Consider the following 16,670-nt stretch of genomic DNA (forward strand, 5'->3'; position numbering starts at 1 on the left):
ACCTTTTTCTTACTCCAGCATTTATATTAAGTAAATGCTTGATAACTCAAAGTCTTTCAAGTTTTATAGTGACCCTAAACTTTATAACTATATGAGCCGAAGACACTTGCCACTCTCTTGAAAACGTTGTGAATAATGCAGATTAGAAATCCCACCATCATCTTTTACTGTGTCTTCAACTCTGAGTTTGATTGGTGCTTCCTTCAAAAGACCAGACTCGAATACGGACTCCGAGACTCTTTGATTTTTATTCAACCAAGCGACTTATCATCTAAACAAAGCTGAGGCTTTTTGTGATGAACAAACCCCGTCTGGCAGTCGCAGCGAAATCGGCAGACTCTGTGTGCAATATCTTAGTCAGTCAAAGCAGTTTGCTTGTGCAAACTTTTGGTTTGTTTCACCTCCAAAGATTAGGCAAGCAGATTGTCAGAGGCTTACTGATCCTTGACTCACAACCACAGAGAAGTCGGAATGAGTTGCTTTTTTGGCGTTTGGTTACGACTAAGATCCTATAAAGGTAAAAATGTGAATCACTGTGACCAGGTGGAGCCATTTCAGGAATTCCATGATCACAAAAAGTGGATCAAATGGATTATCATACTTACAGGTTTTTTACAGATCAATATCCTCTTTTTTTATAGTTTTGCCCAGTTGAAATCAAATAGGTCTGTGTATTCCCCCTGAACCTCAGTGACTTTGGATATTCTTCTGTACAAAATGTGTCTGAATGTTTTAACGTGCAAGTCCCTCCATCAATCAATCCATCCATCCATCTTCAGTACCACTTTATGTAAAAAGGTTAGGAAGTGTTTTTCCTGTCAATATTTGAAAAGCATTGAGAGCACCTATTCAAGACTAATCTCCTACACTTGCTTTATCCAGGTTAGGCTGACACGATGCTGCATAGACACAAACACGCGTACGCACCATGGCCAACAACTTCAAAGAAGTCACTTCAGCATGTTCAGAACACTCATTAATCTCACAGACAAATATTTGACACTGAGATTGCTGTAGGCGTGACTCTGCATAAGTGACGCCCGGTGTGTCTCACTGAACTGGCGATGGCGTCCCACATGCCCTCCACCTTCTGTCCAATGTCATGAGCAGGGTTGAGTTGCTAGGATTGGCTGCAGGACACGGCAGCCGTGGATGGTGGCTGGATTATCGGCTGAGGATTTAAATTCCAATAATATGCAGACCTTTAACGGGCAACGGCGCTGGAATCGTGCCCTATATTGCAATTATTCATCCTCGTTCATGCCATCTGCGGTAATCTCACATAGTGTGTCAATCCCTTTTAGTTCTCGTGGCCTTATTCCGATTCTGAAATAATTTTTAGGAATTACTCATTCAGCGTTAAAGCCAGCCAAGTCTACTCAGGATGTTTGTAAACAGGAGCAGTGGAATAGACACTTTGAATAGGGATTAGTCATCATGCAGGTCTGATTCTCCATCACTGTGTACATTTATGTTTTAGGGTGATGGTGAATGAGGAAACATGTTTACCATTCATTTGATGATTCACGAGTGATTTGGATGTTTTCAGAAGGCTGACTGCTTAAATTGCTTCTTTAATTAGATGATCTGAGGAAGCGGGAAGTGGTTTTGTTGACCGGTCTGTTTGATGAGTTGACACCGTGTTGACTGCTTATGTACAGAGGTACTGAAAACATGCATCACTTCATTAGTTTGCTGCATCCGGTGTGTTTGTCGTGCCAAGGCTGTTTCCATTTTACAATCCTAATTTTAAACCCTGTCATGGAACAGGTGTGTTTGAAAGCCTCACCTGGTCTCCGGTGTCAGGAGGTTGCAGATAAAATCTAATTGAATCTGTGCTGGGTAACAAGGCCACTTAACGCAGGCAACAACCTCGGTTAAACTGAAGTCAAACTACTTAGATTTATATAAAAGAGAAAATAAGGGAAGACTTTTCTCACTCGCCGGCATCTTTCTTAAAGTTCTTTCATTTTCAAGATCAACAATGACCTGTAGAAATACGACATTATTATAACATTGACTGCAAGACTCTGGAGCTTTTGTGTTTTCAGAAGATTCACATCAAGATATTTTTATACATTCACAGGTTCGCAAATACTTTGATATTGAGTGAGAGGCTCACAGAGGTCCACAAGTCACTGAATGTGCATACTCTGCTTTCTGCCCATTTTCTCTGGATCGAACAGTAGACCTGAAGTAGAAACTATAATTGCACTTAAGGTTTCAGCTGTTTATTTTTACTATAGAAAAGAATATTTATGTCTCAGAATGAATTCTTTGATGCAAATATCTGAATAGATATTTTATATTAGAAATAAATGTGTATTTCATAGTTGTGCCATCACACCATCAAACCCTTTATTTTCATAGGTGATGTAGAATCACATCACTGTTTTACTTTGCATAGATAATTCCTTTTATTTTCAGTTTATTTGAAAAAGCATTGCTCCCACTTTGACAGTTCCGATGTTACTTGTGCCCCCCGGTGGAGAACACAGGAGCTCAGTTAAGAGTCCGTTTGATTCTTTTGCCTTCCAGTGAGTTGTTCTTGTTCTAACTCCTGTTTGTCTCTCTGTGCAGGTCTTCCAGAGCAGTACTACAGTCTGACATGGTTCCTCAGTCCCGTCCTCGGCCTCATGTTCACCCCTCTGATCGGCTCGGCCAGCGACCGCTGCACTCTGCGGTGGGGCAGGAGGAGGCCGTTCATCCTGGCTCTCTGTATAGGGACACTGATCGGCGTAGCTTTGTTTCTGAATGGATCACTGATAGGTGAGTCGGCCGAGATGGTTTTTTTAAATCAAAAGTATCAGTGACTATATTAAATCAGATTAATCTTCTTTTTTAAATCCATCCCAGTAAAACTTTCCAGTTTAACAGTTTGATGTGACAGCACAGACATTTTCTTTGCACCGTCTGCAGAACAATATCGTCCAGCTCACCCGGCAGCATTACAGCTCTAGTGAGAAATGAACTCCTGAATCTAAAAACTGTGAGTGCTGTGGCATTACCGCAGCATGCCGCCGTCTCACAGAGGAAATAAACAGTGCAGCCTCCTGCTGGAAGAAGCAGAACATCACGTACCATACGTTTCACCAGCTGAGAGTCCCGCCCATGTGCAGAGGCTAAAGTTACCCGTCCCACCCTCGGCTTATTACATCATTTAGATGTCATGACAAGGTCGAGTCACCTCAAACTGATTGATTAGCTGTCTATCGGGCAACTCACATATTGATTTGTATGCCATCAGCATAGTTGTGGATGTCCATCCAGCTTCCATACTGTCAGTTGTCGTGTTAAGCATATGTTGCTGCTGTGTACATGAACTGTAAACCATCACAGAGGTTATTACTGTAACACATCTGAAATCCTTAAAAAAAATAAGCTGTGTACAGTTTATAAAAGAAATGATAAGTCACAAGAGATCTCTTAACCTGTTTTTATCATTGAAAAACTTGCAAACTCCAGAAGGAAAGAGAAAAGTTAACTAGCAGGTTCAAACTCAGCTGGAGAAGAAACTGAACCACTGTTCTACTGACAACCTAAAACACAGCAGATTTACCCACAAATATCTGTAATCCATAGTGCAATTGTCTTTACAATTCAATGCTTGTGCAAGTTTATTCTATTTCCCACGTGAAACAAAACATTGTGGGCCAAATCCGTGATAAAGGCACAACAATAGTGGACAGGGCCCTTAAATTATTTTCTAAATATAACCAAGTGTAATGACATTTAAAAGGAGTTATAAATAACATGTGTGAACGTTTTATTCTCAGTTGGTTCAATTCACTTCTCCTCACATTTGTTCACTTCTGCCTCCATTGTCCTGCAGACAAGCTGGTACTCAGGTCGCTTTAGGGCACGGTGGAGGCGTGTGACACAGTGTGTGTGTGTATGTGGGTCTGTGTGTGAGCGCCAAAACGGTGACCTGCATCTGTGTGAGAAAGCAAAGCAAATAGCAGAGGGTGAATTTCCATTGTTGCAAATATACATATGTATGATTGTGTGAGAACAACAGAAGGCGACATGGGAAAACTCTAGTAACCTGTATATGAGTGTGTGGATGTGTGTGTGTGTGTTGACATGGGAACACAGGAGCAGGCAGTTCACAGGGAAATGCTTCCTGTTTGCTTCCCTCTTTCTACCAATCATAGTTCAGTTCCTGTCTGGGTGCCTGGCTAGTGAGTACTGTGGCTCCATGGCTCCATTGTCCCCCTGCGTACACACAGAAATACACACGTGCACAAAAAACACACACACACACACACACACACACACACACACACACACACACACACACACACACACACACACAGACACACACATTGCTGTTCTTTCTATGATTTTCTTTTTTTTATTTCCTTGCCATTAATGAAATCCAGTTTGGGAAGTCATGCTGAGTCACACTGCCTCTGATACAACACACACACACACACACACACACACACACACACACACACACACACACACACACACACACACACACACACACACACACACACACACACACACACACACACACACACACACACACACACACATACCCACCGGCCTTTGGGCACCAGCAGACCTCACGTTGCTGGAGGGAAAGACTCGTCCACCCTGTAATGAGACGCATAAGGTCAACCACAACGTGCAGCGCTGTACGTTAAATGTGCAGTGACCTGTTCTTGCGTGTCCCTTATTGATGACACCTGCAGATTCAGACTCAAAAATAAATGTTTCCTACAGTACATATTTTCACAGTTTGTGATTATTTATAAACAAGTTTATTTTTGTTATTGTCCTTCATAATTGGTTTAAGTATTTTATTTTTTAAAACTAAAAACAATTGTCTCATTACCATGGTATTAAAACAAATACAATGAGCCATTTCCTACTTTTTAGATTTAGACTTATGCTCTAAAGTTTAGCGCATAAGTCGAACCTTAATTGTTTTCATGCTGTTATTCTCATTCAGTCTTTTTTATTATTATTATTATTTTATTATTGGTTTACTTGCACTGCTGGTCAACAGGAAAAAACTTAATTAAACATCTTATTTCTAGGTTAATACTGAGACCATCACTGCCACTGATGGCTGTCTCCATGTACAATGAAAAATCCTATATTGAATAATGTCTCTCTCTGTCTATTTCTTCTTCAGGTTTGTCTTTGGGTGATGAACAAGGGAGACAACCTTTAGGAATAGTTCTTACTGTGCTTGGAGTGGTGGTCTTGGACTTTTGCGCAGATGCCACAGAAGGACCAATCAGAGCGTACTTGTTAGACGTGGCAGACACAGAGGAACAAGACATGGCGCTCAATATTCACGCCGCTTCTGCAGGTACGGCTGACGAGAAAACTTACACAGATTTTACAACATGTAGTGTCTGGGGTCTGAAGGTAGTCTTTATGGATAAACACGGGTATGAAAAGCAGCAGGAGAAGAAAAGAGAAAATGTTTGTATCTTCAGGTCTTGGAGGTGCAGTTGGCTACGCCCTCGGAGGTTTGGACTGGACGCACACGTTCCTCGGAGTAGTCTTCAAGTCCCAGGAGCAAATCCTGTTCTTCTTTGCCGCCATCCTCTTCTCCATCTCCGTGGCGCTGCATCTCTTCAGCATTGAGGAGGAGCAGTACTCGCCACAACATGACAGGCTCGACCAGGTACTCAGACAGTTTTTATTTAATGTCACTCAAGACTTTAATATAAAGTGAAGTTTGACAACGAGCTTCTTTCTCGTCTCCCTTATCAGGAGAGTCCAGATCCTGCACACTTGCAACCATCTGCCAATGGCAGGGCTGGATTACTCACCCCCAAGCTGGAAATGATTGGAGAGGATGATACGTTGGAGAGCTACGACCTCTATGACCCCTACGGAGACAACCAGTCGGACCATGGAGACATGGACTTCCTCGAGGTGGAGCTTGTAAGAAGTAAGTTCAGACTCCTAATATAAGTCAGGACCGTTTTCCCTCAAGAATGTTTCACCACAATGATTACTTACTGAATAGGATATGACTTGAAATTCACTTCTCTCTCGCCTCTCGCTCCCTCCAGGTAAAAGTGACAGTGTCCTTGCCATGGCCGATGCGACTCTTGACCACCTCGACCACGACGCTTTGTTCCTGTGTCACATAGAGCCATCCATCTTTGCCGACCGGCTCTCGCCCTATCAAGGCTCGCCCCCTCTGACCTCTTCGTTCTTCAACCACAATCGAAGCACTCCGCCGCCTCCACGGCTCGCCAACATCAGACGCAGCAGCAGCGCAGGAAGTCAAGATCTTCTCCGCCCCCAGAACGGCCACCAGACACACGCTGCTCCTGTGCCGAAGATATCCCGCCTCTCTGCCTTCTTGCAAGAGATGGAGAATGACGACGGACAAGAGGCATTATTGAATAATCAGCTTAATGAGCAACGGACATTAAATGGACGGCTGTTGGCCAGCGTCACCAACGCTGATGGAGTTTTCTCTGATGGGCTGAGCTCTAAAGGACAGGCGCACCGAGCCGGGATGGTCAAAGGTTAGTGTCTCGACGGCGTTTTAATTATTGATTCATTTATGTGCTTAAAATAGATGACGTTTTTCATTATTTAGGGACACACTGCAATTTGGATAATTAAATTTGAGAAAAATCTTACTAAAACTGAAATAACTTTTTAAAATATCCAGAACGTATTTAGATTTTTGTCCACAAATAAAAAAAATTCTCTCATCGATTCAATAGCTATCTTCTTAGTTGGGACTAATAGGGTGCGATTTGGCAGTGGGTAAAAGATGTGTTGATCATGCATAGTGGGAACCATAAACAGTTAACAGATTAGTCGGTCCTTTTATAAAAGCCTGCGTCTTTTGCACTATAGACAATTTTATCATTTGAGTTTGCCAGTTTCAACTAAATAAGTTTTCAAGTCAATTAAACATCTAGTAGCCTAAATGTTTTTTTACGCCGATCTTGTTTGGGTTTTTAACAAATGTATAAGGATTGAAATAAATCAAGGCTCGAGACGTCTTCTTAAACTCCCTCTTCATCCAGCTGCCAGCACAGGAGCTCCAATGCGACAGTCACGCCACCGTCACACCTTCTACCGCCAGCCGTCCTGCACTTTCTCTTACTACGGCCGCGTGGGGAGCCACCGCTACCGCTACCGCCGGGCCAACGCCGCTTTTCTCATCAAGCCGTCCCGCAGCATGAACGACCTGTACGAGGTGGAGGCCCGACACAGGAGGAGGAACCGGCAGAGGAACAGGCACCGAAGCGGAAACACCAACTCCTCCAGCGGCGACACTGAGAGCGAAGAGGGCGAGGTGGGGGAGACGCATGATATTGTCTTTACATTTTTTACCGACTGACCACACAAACGCTCGCCATGTCGTGTTTTTAATGATTTTAATTGATTCTAGCCTTTTTTCTTCTTTTTTTTTAAAGCAGAATAAGTGTTTCTCAAGGTTGTGTTTTTATAATCCCCTCCCCTCCCCTTCCCTCCCCTCCCCTCCTCAGGTGGAGACCACAGTGCGTCTCCTGTGGCTCTCCATGTTTAAGATGCCTCCGGAGCTGATGCGTTTGTGTGTCTGTCACCTGCTCACCTGGTTCTCCATCATCGCAGAAGCTGTCTTCTTCACCGACTTCATGGGACAAGTTATCTTCCACGGAGATCCCACTGTACGGAAATACGTTGACCAGCGCCAACCTACACTTAAATAGATTTTATCATCACATCATTATGCGCTAAATTCTGTGTATGTCTTTGTTAGATATTTAAAACTCAACTCAGGTTTGTTTTTTTTCTCTCTCAGGCTCCTGTCAACTCAACTTTATTGGAAAATTATCACAAAGGGGTTCAAATGGGCTGCTGGGGGCTGGTCATTTATGCCATGACTGCTGCCACATGCTCAGGTACTTTACACACAAACACCAACTAACAAGCTGTCACAAAAGAGTCTTTGGTAAACTAACAGACCTGGATCTTAAACTCTGTTGTAAACAGACTTCTCATCTATTCTTTTCCAGCTGTTCTTCAGAAATACCTTGACAACTTTGACCTAAGCATTAAGGTCATCTACATCATGGGGACACTTGGATTCTCCATAGGTAGGCTCCCCCTCTGATAGATATGAATAAAGTATTTTAAAAAAATGTTTAAAATGTTTTTTAAATAATTCTTGGCTTTTTTGTTTTGTTTTGCTTGTTTCTCTTCCTCTTAGGAACTGCGGTCATGGCCATCTTCCCTAATGTTTACGTGGCTATGGTGATGATCAGCAGCATGGGCATCATTTCCATGAGTATCTCCTACTGCCCTTATGCTCTGCTGGGACAGTACCACGAGATGAAAGAGGTACGCATAACAATATTTAGTTGTGCTTTGTTGTGCCTCTCATTTAAAATGGTGCACATGAAAATAACTATGTTTGGCTTTATCCTGCACAGCACATTAGAATTACACTCGAAAGTGCAATAAAAAGGTTATTTAGACAATATCAACATACGTTCATTTTTTTTTTCATTACAAATATTCTATATGTTTCTTTGAAGCCTAATATTGTATGTAGCCATGTATTGCACGATCAATAACTGTATCTCCCTCTGCTCCCTGCAGTACATTCAGCACAGTCCTGGTAACTCCCGCAGAGGCTTCGGTATAGACTGTGCCATCTTATCTTGTCAGGTGGGTTGTTTCACCATTCTGTCGACTATGCCAAACCCTTAGAAATATTTAATTCGGATCCATATTGATAATATCGTGGGTGCGTCTTTGCAGGTATACATCAGTCAGATATTGGTGGCCTCAGCTCTGGGAGCTGTAGTGGAAGCAGTTGGCAGCGTCCGTGTCATTCCCATGGTGGCCTCTGGGGGCTCCCTCCTTGGTTTCTTCACTGCTTGCTTCCTGGTCATTTACCCGACTCCAAACAGCGGGTGAGAAAAACATCCTGTTTTTCCTAATCGTTATATTTCCTCAGATATCTGGCTCCTGGGCCAGAAAGGGAATGAGTCGCTTTTTTTTAAATTGTGATCCGCAGGGAGTCCGAATCAGCCAAAGCTTCGGAGAAACGGGCCTTGACAAAGCTGGAAAATCCCAACAGCAGCGATGGGGCTGTTGCCGTGGTGACCGAGAAACCGAGCTTCTTGAAACTCAACAGAGAGGGCAAGGCTACCACCACGACCGCATCCTGCCACACAGAGAACGAGTCTGCCTTGTGATCGGCCGGCTGAGTCGACGGACACGTCGGTCCAAACGACTTTCAGTGTCCCTGCTGTTGGAAAAAAAAAAGACTCAATGTGCCTCCATCCTCGTCACGCCGGAGTTTACGCACACAGTGAAGAGAGAGAAGCGTCAGTGGGGCTCACTGTTGGCGTCTGCTCCGGCTCTGACGGGCTTTTCAGATTTTGTGATCCGCTGAAGAACAAAACAAGTCGGCTGCTGTGGGACCACCATCAAGCCAATTTCCCCCGAAATCCGTCTGGTCCCAGTGCGACTCCAGCCGTCAACAGGAATCCTTCCAGTGCGCCCTCACAGACTTCTGACTGATGCCTTGTGGTCGTCCAGGAATGAGTCAGTCATTTAAAGGAGAGGTTGTCTCTGTCTCTCAGGGCCTCTAGGAGGTGCTACTGAGCAGCCACCTGGTGAAACTTCAGGGGACTCACAAACACAAATACGCACACGCCTCTGTATCTGGGGTCAGTCCAATCCAACGAACTCCTGAATAATGAACACTGTTGATGAACATAAGTCCTTGAAGCTACAATCAATATATATATATATATATATATATATATATATATATATATATATATACGTGTTAAAAGAAAAAATGCTGAAAATCGTTCTTCCTCGCCGTGGAATCGGCTCCGATTGAATCTTGAAGAGAATGTGTTTGCTTCCCCACGGAGACGCCGTGTTTCACCAAAATCAACCCCAACGTCTCACTCGGCTGTGCAGGACTTTCACAGCACTCTGCGACAGTAGCTTTAAGACTCTACAGACCTTTGGAAGTGGCATTTCTGAAACAAGGAGCCTGAAGCCTGGTCCCTGCGTGAAAAGATTGGACTTTAGCGCCCGAAATTGATTTGCAAGAGCTTTGATTTTTGCACTCCGTCAAAGCTGCATGTGTGTTGAAAGGTGCCGTTTGGCCATGGCGGGAGGCCGACGGGGGAAAGAAAAGTCCCGAGAGTTTGCTCACGAGTATGAAGCGGTTTGGATTTTGACATGTGGTATGTAAAGAACATGCTGGTGTTTATTGGGTGTGAGTCTATAGAAGATGCAACGTGGGCATTACAACCCCAAATAATTTCACTTTTCACATCAAAAAGTTTTTCTGAATTCTTCTGTGAGACTTTGAAAGTGTTTGATTGGTTTCTTTGTAGGTCTCACACAAAGTTTCCAGCAGCTCAAGCAAAGGCGCCACTCATCAGAGTCTTACGTGTGACTTGAGAATATATTTCTGTTTTCATTCCCCATTTGGTGAGTTAGATTCAAAGTTTAATATATTATTTGAAGAGACGCTCCTAAATAACAGTTTTAGGCTTCAGTGGAGCTTTATGGTTCTGTTGTGTGTCGCTCCACTTGAAAACATAGTCTGTAGAGGAGTTTTTAGAGGCTTAACGGCTTGAACGAATGAATGTCCACTGAGAGGAGGACCGGAGAAATGTTTCACTTTATAAAGATAGTTTGATATTCTGGGAAATACAATCATTTACTTTTTTTTTTTGTTGAGACCGTTCGGCGGAGGTGTTTAAACTCCGGACAGAACTCGGCTCCTATCAGTTCGCTTAATTTACACTCAAAGCATAAAGTCGTTTGAGGACGACTCTGGGTTTAACATGTATTTTCCACTATTCTTTACTTTATTCTCAAGAAGCTGTTTGCAAGCCTCTAAAACTCTAAATGACACAGGATCACAGGATTTCTTTTTTCAGCTGAAGCTTCGTAAGAAAGTCAATAATCGTATTTCCCAAGTGTCAAATTACTTCCTTAATGTTAGAATTGAAAAGTCACAAGTGTGAAAATGCATGTCTTAATTTTTTTCTTTTTTTGAAATGTGACCGTCACCTTTTAAAGCTACAAATCCAAAACTGGAGAGAAATTTAAAAAAATAAAAAAAATAGGATGCCTCAGAAAGTTCCCACAGAACAACACAGAAGTGTATAGTTTTGTAATAACAATAGTTAATGCTAACCGCGCTCACTCTCATTCCAGGCAGGTCAGATCGTTTCGACATCCGTCGCCTGAAAAACCACAACCGTCACCGACAATGAGAACGTGTGTCTTAACAATGTCCGCCAAGGTTTTCTCACACAATTTGAGGAAAGGGAGCTTAGATTTTGCTTTGCACAGACTTTATTTCGCTTTGAGAGGCGTCGGAGATCTGAAGGAGCGTTTTCGTTTCGAAAAAAAAAAAAGAAGAAATCACAGCCTCTGCTGTGAACGAGCAGAATCGACTTTATCCTGGGAGTGGAAGGAAAAAAAGTGGTTTTTACTTCAACTGCATTCGGAATCGCAGACAGTGGGAAGACCGCTCACGTCTTCATAGCACTTGTCGAGACTGAGCATGAGGCCATGAAGTTGGATTTTTAAATTTTTAAATTTTTTTTTAAAAGATCCTTCGAATGTTTCCGACGTCGCCGATGCTGGACGCGTAATAACAAACTTGAAAGATAATATTGTGTTTGTTTTCATGACAAATCAGACGTTTTGTTGCAATAGCGGCTCCTGTGAGGAGACGGTCGGGCTGCGCAGGGGGAGCAGGGTTGTCTGTGGTGGTGAAATTCCTTTCTGGGAAAAAAAAAAACGGTTTCCAGCGAGGATCGTGATTTCCTGAATGTGTCCGGGGGTGAAAGGCCACTCGATTTTTCCTTTCAGCTCAATCAGCTGGAAAAAAAAAAAAAAAAGCAACTTGAAAGGAATTAGAGGTGTAAAGTGCTCGTGGGTTGATTTACTGTTGAAAGAACTTTATTTTCCTTCTTTTTTGAGTGTGTAAATTGTATTTTTACTATTTTGCGGAGAAGATAGTTTTTGAATTGTTTAGAGATCGACTCACTGATTTTTTTTATTTCGATTTTTTTCTTCCGCCACTTGAGTGGAGTTTGGTGCAGAGATTCTGTCCGTGTTTTTCAGGTACATTCAATCAGTCCCAAAGCAGAGAGAGAAAAAGAAAGAGGGTTTTGCTCGACCGTACTCGGGCTGGGACAAATAAAACAGGGACGGGACAATGACGAGAAGATGCCAGAGCTTTAAATGGCCTCTGTTGTCACCACTTGGGCAATAATATATTCTGGATAAATAAATAGGTTCATAACTTTAGTTGATGGACAAAAATAAAGATTGAGATAATATAAAAGAAAAAAAAACAACAACTTTGGGTTTGGGAGATTTGCATGCGGCAACAGCGATATGCATGTGTGGAACACCAAAGTATGACTCTGTACAAATCACTCCAGATCTTTTCTTTTAATGTCTAATAGGTCAGGGATGTACGTTACAAATGCATGGCTGGGTGTTTGCGTCGTTTTATTTTTTCTTATTTTTGACTTCTGTGTGAAAAGAAAAAAAAAAACAACAACACGTTGTACTCTATAAGCTGAAGCATCGTGCTCGTTCTGGGTCAGTACGCTCATTACAAGCATGTGAGCTTTCAATTTTTTTAGTTTAGTTTTTTTTTTTTGCACATTTACTGGTTTCTGACAGCATTCATCTTGTCACCTGTCAACCCCACACAGGTGTGGATGGAGGGCGTTAAAGTGTGTGTATGTCTGTTTGTGTGTGTGTAAGTTTCTCGTCCCAGGCCAGGCTCGGTGTTAAACGTGTGTGCAGGAAACACCAGGCCGTTCATACTTGAAGTGCAACTTGAGTGTTTCTGTTCCAGCGCAGTGAGAAAGTCTCTGATTTGTAGGGGTTTTTTTGGGGGTTTTTTTTACGCTCTTAATGTCCCGGGCCTTTTTGTCGCTGTAAACTCTGGAATGTTCCCACCGCTCAGCCACTCGCCTGGCACGCTGTGGAGTTTTGAGCTCTTAACCTTTTTTTTTTTTTTTTTTTTGGATTCCATCTGGTGACTTAAAAAAGTTCTTGAAAGTCGATGAATGTGAGTTGATTTCAGCCGAAATCTTCTTTTTTTTTTTTTTCTTTCCCTTTCCCTGTTCGACAAGCCAGGGTGGTTCCCTTCTGATGTTGCACAGAACTTGCACATGATTAAAAAAAAATAGAAAATATAGTAGAAAAAAAAAAAAGAAACACAGAAATATGTTGCAAAAGGAAGAAGAAAAATAACTGTGGATAGTTTTTTTTTTTTGGAGCTTTCTTGTCTTGACAGGACACTTTTGAGTTAGTTTCCAAAAGAGTAAATTAAAGCTATTCTATTTGCTGTTACAGGGGTGAACTGGACTCTGTCTGTGTGTGTGTGTGTGTGTGTGTGTGTGTGTGTGTGTGTGTGTGTGTGTGTGTGTGTGTGTGTGTGTGTGTGTGTGTGTGTGTGTGTGTGTGTGTGTGTGTGTGTGTGTGTGTGTGTGTGTGTGTGTGTGTGTGTGTGTGTGTGTGTGTGTGTGTGTGTGTGTGTGTGTGTGTGTGTGCGCGCGCGTGCGTGCGTGCGTGCGTGCGTGCGTGCGTGCGTCATCTCACACCTGTTTTAAAGCAAAAGACAAGTGTGTGTTAAACAAAAACATCTCAGTGTTGGATGTTGTTCTCCGTTCTTTGCAATCACCTGGTTTACACTTAACTCTGGAATCAATCAACGGCTGCAATACTGAAGATTTGTCTTAAATTCTCTCCGTTCTGGTGTTTTGATTCAGCTAGAAAGTGTCTCAGTTTTATTTGATGTCTTTTTCTTTGAGATTCAGTCAGAGCCACACACCAGAGTTTGGGTCTCCCCGGAATGAATGTGGAGATGAGGCCGTTAGTCCAACCGGTGTGTGCGTGTGTGTCTGCCTCTGGTAAACTCTGTGTCACTGCTGGAGGAAGGAGAGATGCCTATATATTTTGATTTTCATATAGATTAAAACAATACTTAAAGAATGGGAAAGCAAATGTACGCAGTGTACTATATAAATATACATATATATATATAATATGCCTTGGTATTTGAAAATAAGATGTAAATATCCATTCTTCTCTTTTAGTTTCTTCTTTTTTGCTGCTATAAAAAGATGATTATTTTTGTTAGTAGTTTTGTTTTCTATATAAAGTCTGTATATATCTCTATGTTATGTAAATATGCTTGAGCCTTCTGATGTAGGACTCTGGATGAACACTGTATGGAACGCACCTTTAAAAATCTGTTCAGAAGTAAAACCAACATCGACTGTGTTGAATTTTTACTCACACTTCCACAATACCAGTCCAAATATGAGCACATTGCACGGTTTCTATGTCATTGTACATTTCTACTTTGTCTTAAGAATCTCACTTAATCCTTGTAGAGAAAAATCTCTATCAAACATGTATTCATATAAGTATTCAAATTACATCTTTCAAGAAGCATTTGTGTTTATTTTTAAAAATGAAAAGAGACTTTAGATACTTTTTTCATGGTAATTCACATTTGCTGGGAGTTTTACAAATGCCACATCTATTTAAATCTAGAATAGAATCTACAGTTTGACTGGACTTCAGCACCAGATTTGGGGAGTTTTGATGACTGTTCATGTGACTGCTCCCGGTTTGCACCGTCAGGACTGCAAAACTTGTCCACTCAGCATCTTCAAAGCAACTGAGCGGTTTCCCTTGATGCCGTGCGGTCAGGCTGCTGATAGGAAAAGAGGAAAATGAGAAAAGTGTGTTCTTGCACAATCAGACGTCTGACTCAGGGTTGCAGTCTCAGCTCTTCCCATAAGGACAGAAGGAGTCTTGTTTGACACCAGCTTGACTTTTAAAAAAAAACAAAACAGTTTTTCACCAAGGAGGCGATTAAGGGTCCCAAAATGTAACATGGACAAACGCAGGTATTATTACACAATTTTCTCAGGTGGTACAAACTGTAGGAAGTTTGAGAAGCACTCAAACACTGTAGTTCACTGCTGTGTCACATGAAGTGTGGCTTCATTGACCTTCATGTGAGCAGCCATGCAACGCTTGACTTTTAAAGTATTTATTTGCTTTATTATGAAGAGGAATCAAAGCTGCAACCACAGGAAAAAAAAAAACCTAAATAATCACAGAGTCACTAAGAACTCAACAGACCCTCCAAAATAGCTGAAATAAACAACATAAATTCAACTCCTTCAACACCTTTCTCCTTCCCTAGCCACTTCTCTGTAACCCCCGAAAGTGTTGACGTGTCGGCCATGATAAGGAACGTTCGAATTCTCTAGAAGCTAAGGAAAGGAGGCTCAATGCTTCCTTTAGCCTAGGAAACACTGACGCATCCTTTACCAAAGGAGACGAGATCATGCTGCCCCACAATTCCGACAACATTTAAAGGGAATCCGCTCATCCGAGCGTTCACGGAAACGCACCATGACTCAACGCAGATCATGTTAAGTCACCAATGCAATAGTATGCCTTGATCAACTTTAGATAATCTAAAACCCAGATCCCAACTATTAACTTGAGTTCTTTCTTTGCTCTGGCCCGAGTAACTGCAGCAACAAAAGTCTTTTACTGGATACGTGCAATATATTTTTTTTTTTCTTCGACAGCAACATCCTTGGCAGATTTAATCGGCCATTCTTTTTCAGGCAGGCTTAAGAACTTGCTGTCCACTTGCCACTCTGAGCCTTAGTGTGATAGCCATAGCTCTCTCGTTGGATCGCTCCCAGAACCGTCTGACTATCAACCATGTGATACCATCTCTCCACACGAATCCTACAGTGTTTCAGGATATACTTCTTCAGACGGGCCGCATAAACTGCTCCGCAGACCTCAGCTTTAACTGTATCCCCTTTATCATTCAACGGTGTCAACTTGGCTTTAGACTCAACCAGTCGTACGGAGACACCATGAAGGCACTCCCATCACAGATGCACCGATTTTCGCTGCCATCCGAGAACCTGATGCCACAGGGCTCGCCGCTCGGGTCAGGTGGTGTCAGGGATCTAGTGAATCTCGACTGGCTGAGCTCAGCGTAATCTTCCAGTAGACTAATGGCATCTTCCCGGAGGCCCTCAGATGGAGGTATATGCCCCACGTATCTTCTGATGTGCCACACTTAATCTTCACCTCTTGAAAGGCTCTCCTCACCAGGATGGCCCCCTTCTGTTTGACTGGAGTCACAGGGCCAGGATCGTACTGTCCGGAGACTCGACTTAGGAGCTCCCTTCGGGTGAGTGGGTTTGGTGCCTGTGCCCTTACTTCATGTTTTGAGAGGTTTTCCCACAACCTCATCTTCGTTTCTTTTTTTTTCGACAAATTCACAGCTACCATCAAGTTCAGGTTGATAAGCAAGACCCAGGACTTTCTTGTCCTCCTCAGAGAGTTGTCCATCTTTTTGATGTCCCCGAGTGCGGGGAAGACACCTTCCCGGAACCGTAGGAGGACAGCACGAATGGTATTGAGGACATCTTGGGCCCTTAATGAGGAGATCATTCAGGCTATGGCCCCTGAATCTTTGACTGCTGTTCCACACAAGGTGAACTGGCGTGGCGATTTGGTGCGATGAGGTGACTGATGTACCACACGGGTCCGGTCCAACTTTTCAATTTACCACAACAACACAGTGAGATAAATGAACCATTCAGGCCGAATCGACCACTGTCCACAGC

The 16,670-nt window shown here is 42.7% G+C and overlaps 1 protein-coding gene across 1 annotated transcript in view; it reads left to right on the forward strand.

The window, feature by feature from the left end:
* The window catches only part of slc45a4a (solute carrier family 45 member 4a), a 50,969-nt gene extending 37,625 nt beyond the window's left edge, over positions 1 to 13,344 (forward strand). The window contains exons 4-16 of the mRNA XM_080485248.1: positions 2,581 to 2,769; positions 5,147 to 5,326; positions 5,457 to 5,647; positions 5,737 to 5,917; positions 6,042 to 6,506; positions 7,020 to 7,291; positions 7,485 to 7,646; positions 7,781 to 7,880; positions 7,995 to 8,075; positions 8,189 to 8,319; positions 8,581 to 8,649; positions 8,743 to 8,897; positions 9,002 to 13,344. Coding sequence (XP_080341374.1) covers positions 2,581 to 2,769; positions 5,147 to 5,326; positions 5,457 to 5,647; positions 5,737 to 5,917; positions 6,042 to 6,506; positions 7,020 to 7,291; positions 7,485 to 7,646; positions 7,781 to 7,880; positions 7,995 to 8,075; positions 8,189 to 8,319; positions 8,581 to 8,649; positions 8,743 to 8,897; positions 9,002 to 9,182 — 2,357 coding nt within the window. The 3' untranslated portion in view covers positions 9,183 to 13,344. The remainder of the gene's footprint in view (positions 1 to 2,580; positions 2,770 to 5,146; positions 5,327 to 5,456; positions 5,648 to 5,736; positions 5,918 to 6,041; positions 6,507 to 7,019; positions 7,292 to 7,484; positions 7,647 to 7,780; positions 7,881 to 7,994; positions 8,076 to 8,188; positions 8,320 to 8,580; positions 8,650 to 8,742; positions 8,898 to 9,001) is intronic.
* The last annotated feature ends 3,326 nt before the right edge of the window (positions 13,345 to 16,670 follow it).

This window comes from Lipophrys pholis (assembly GCF_963383615.2).
Source record: "Lipophrys pholis genome assembly, chromosome: 17".
Classification (NCBI taxonomy): domain Eukaryota; kingdom Metazoa; phylum Chordata; class Actinopteri; order Blenniiformes; family Blenniidae; genus Lipophrys; species Lipophrys pholis.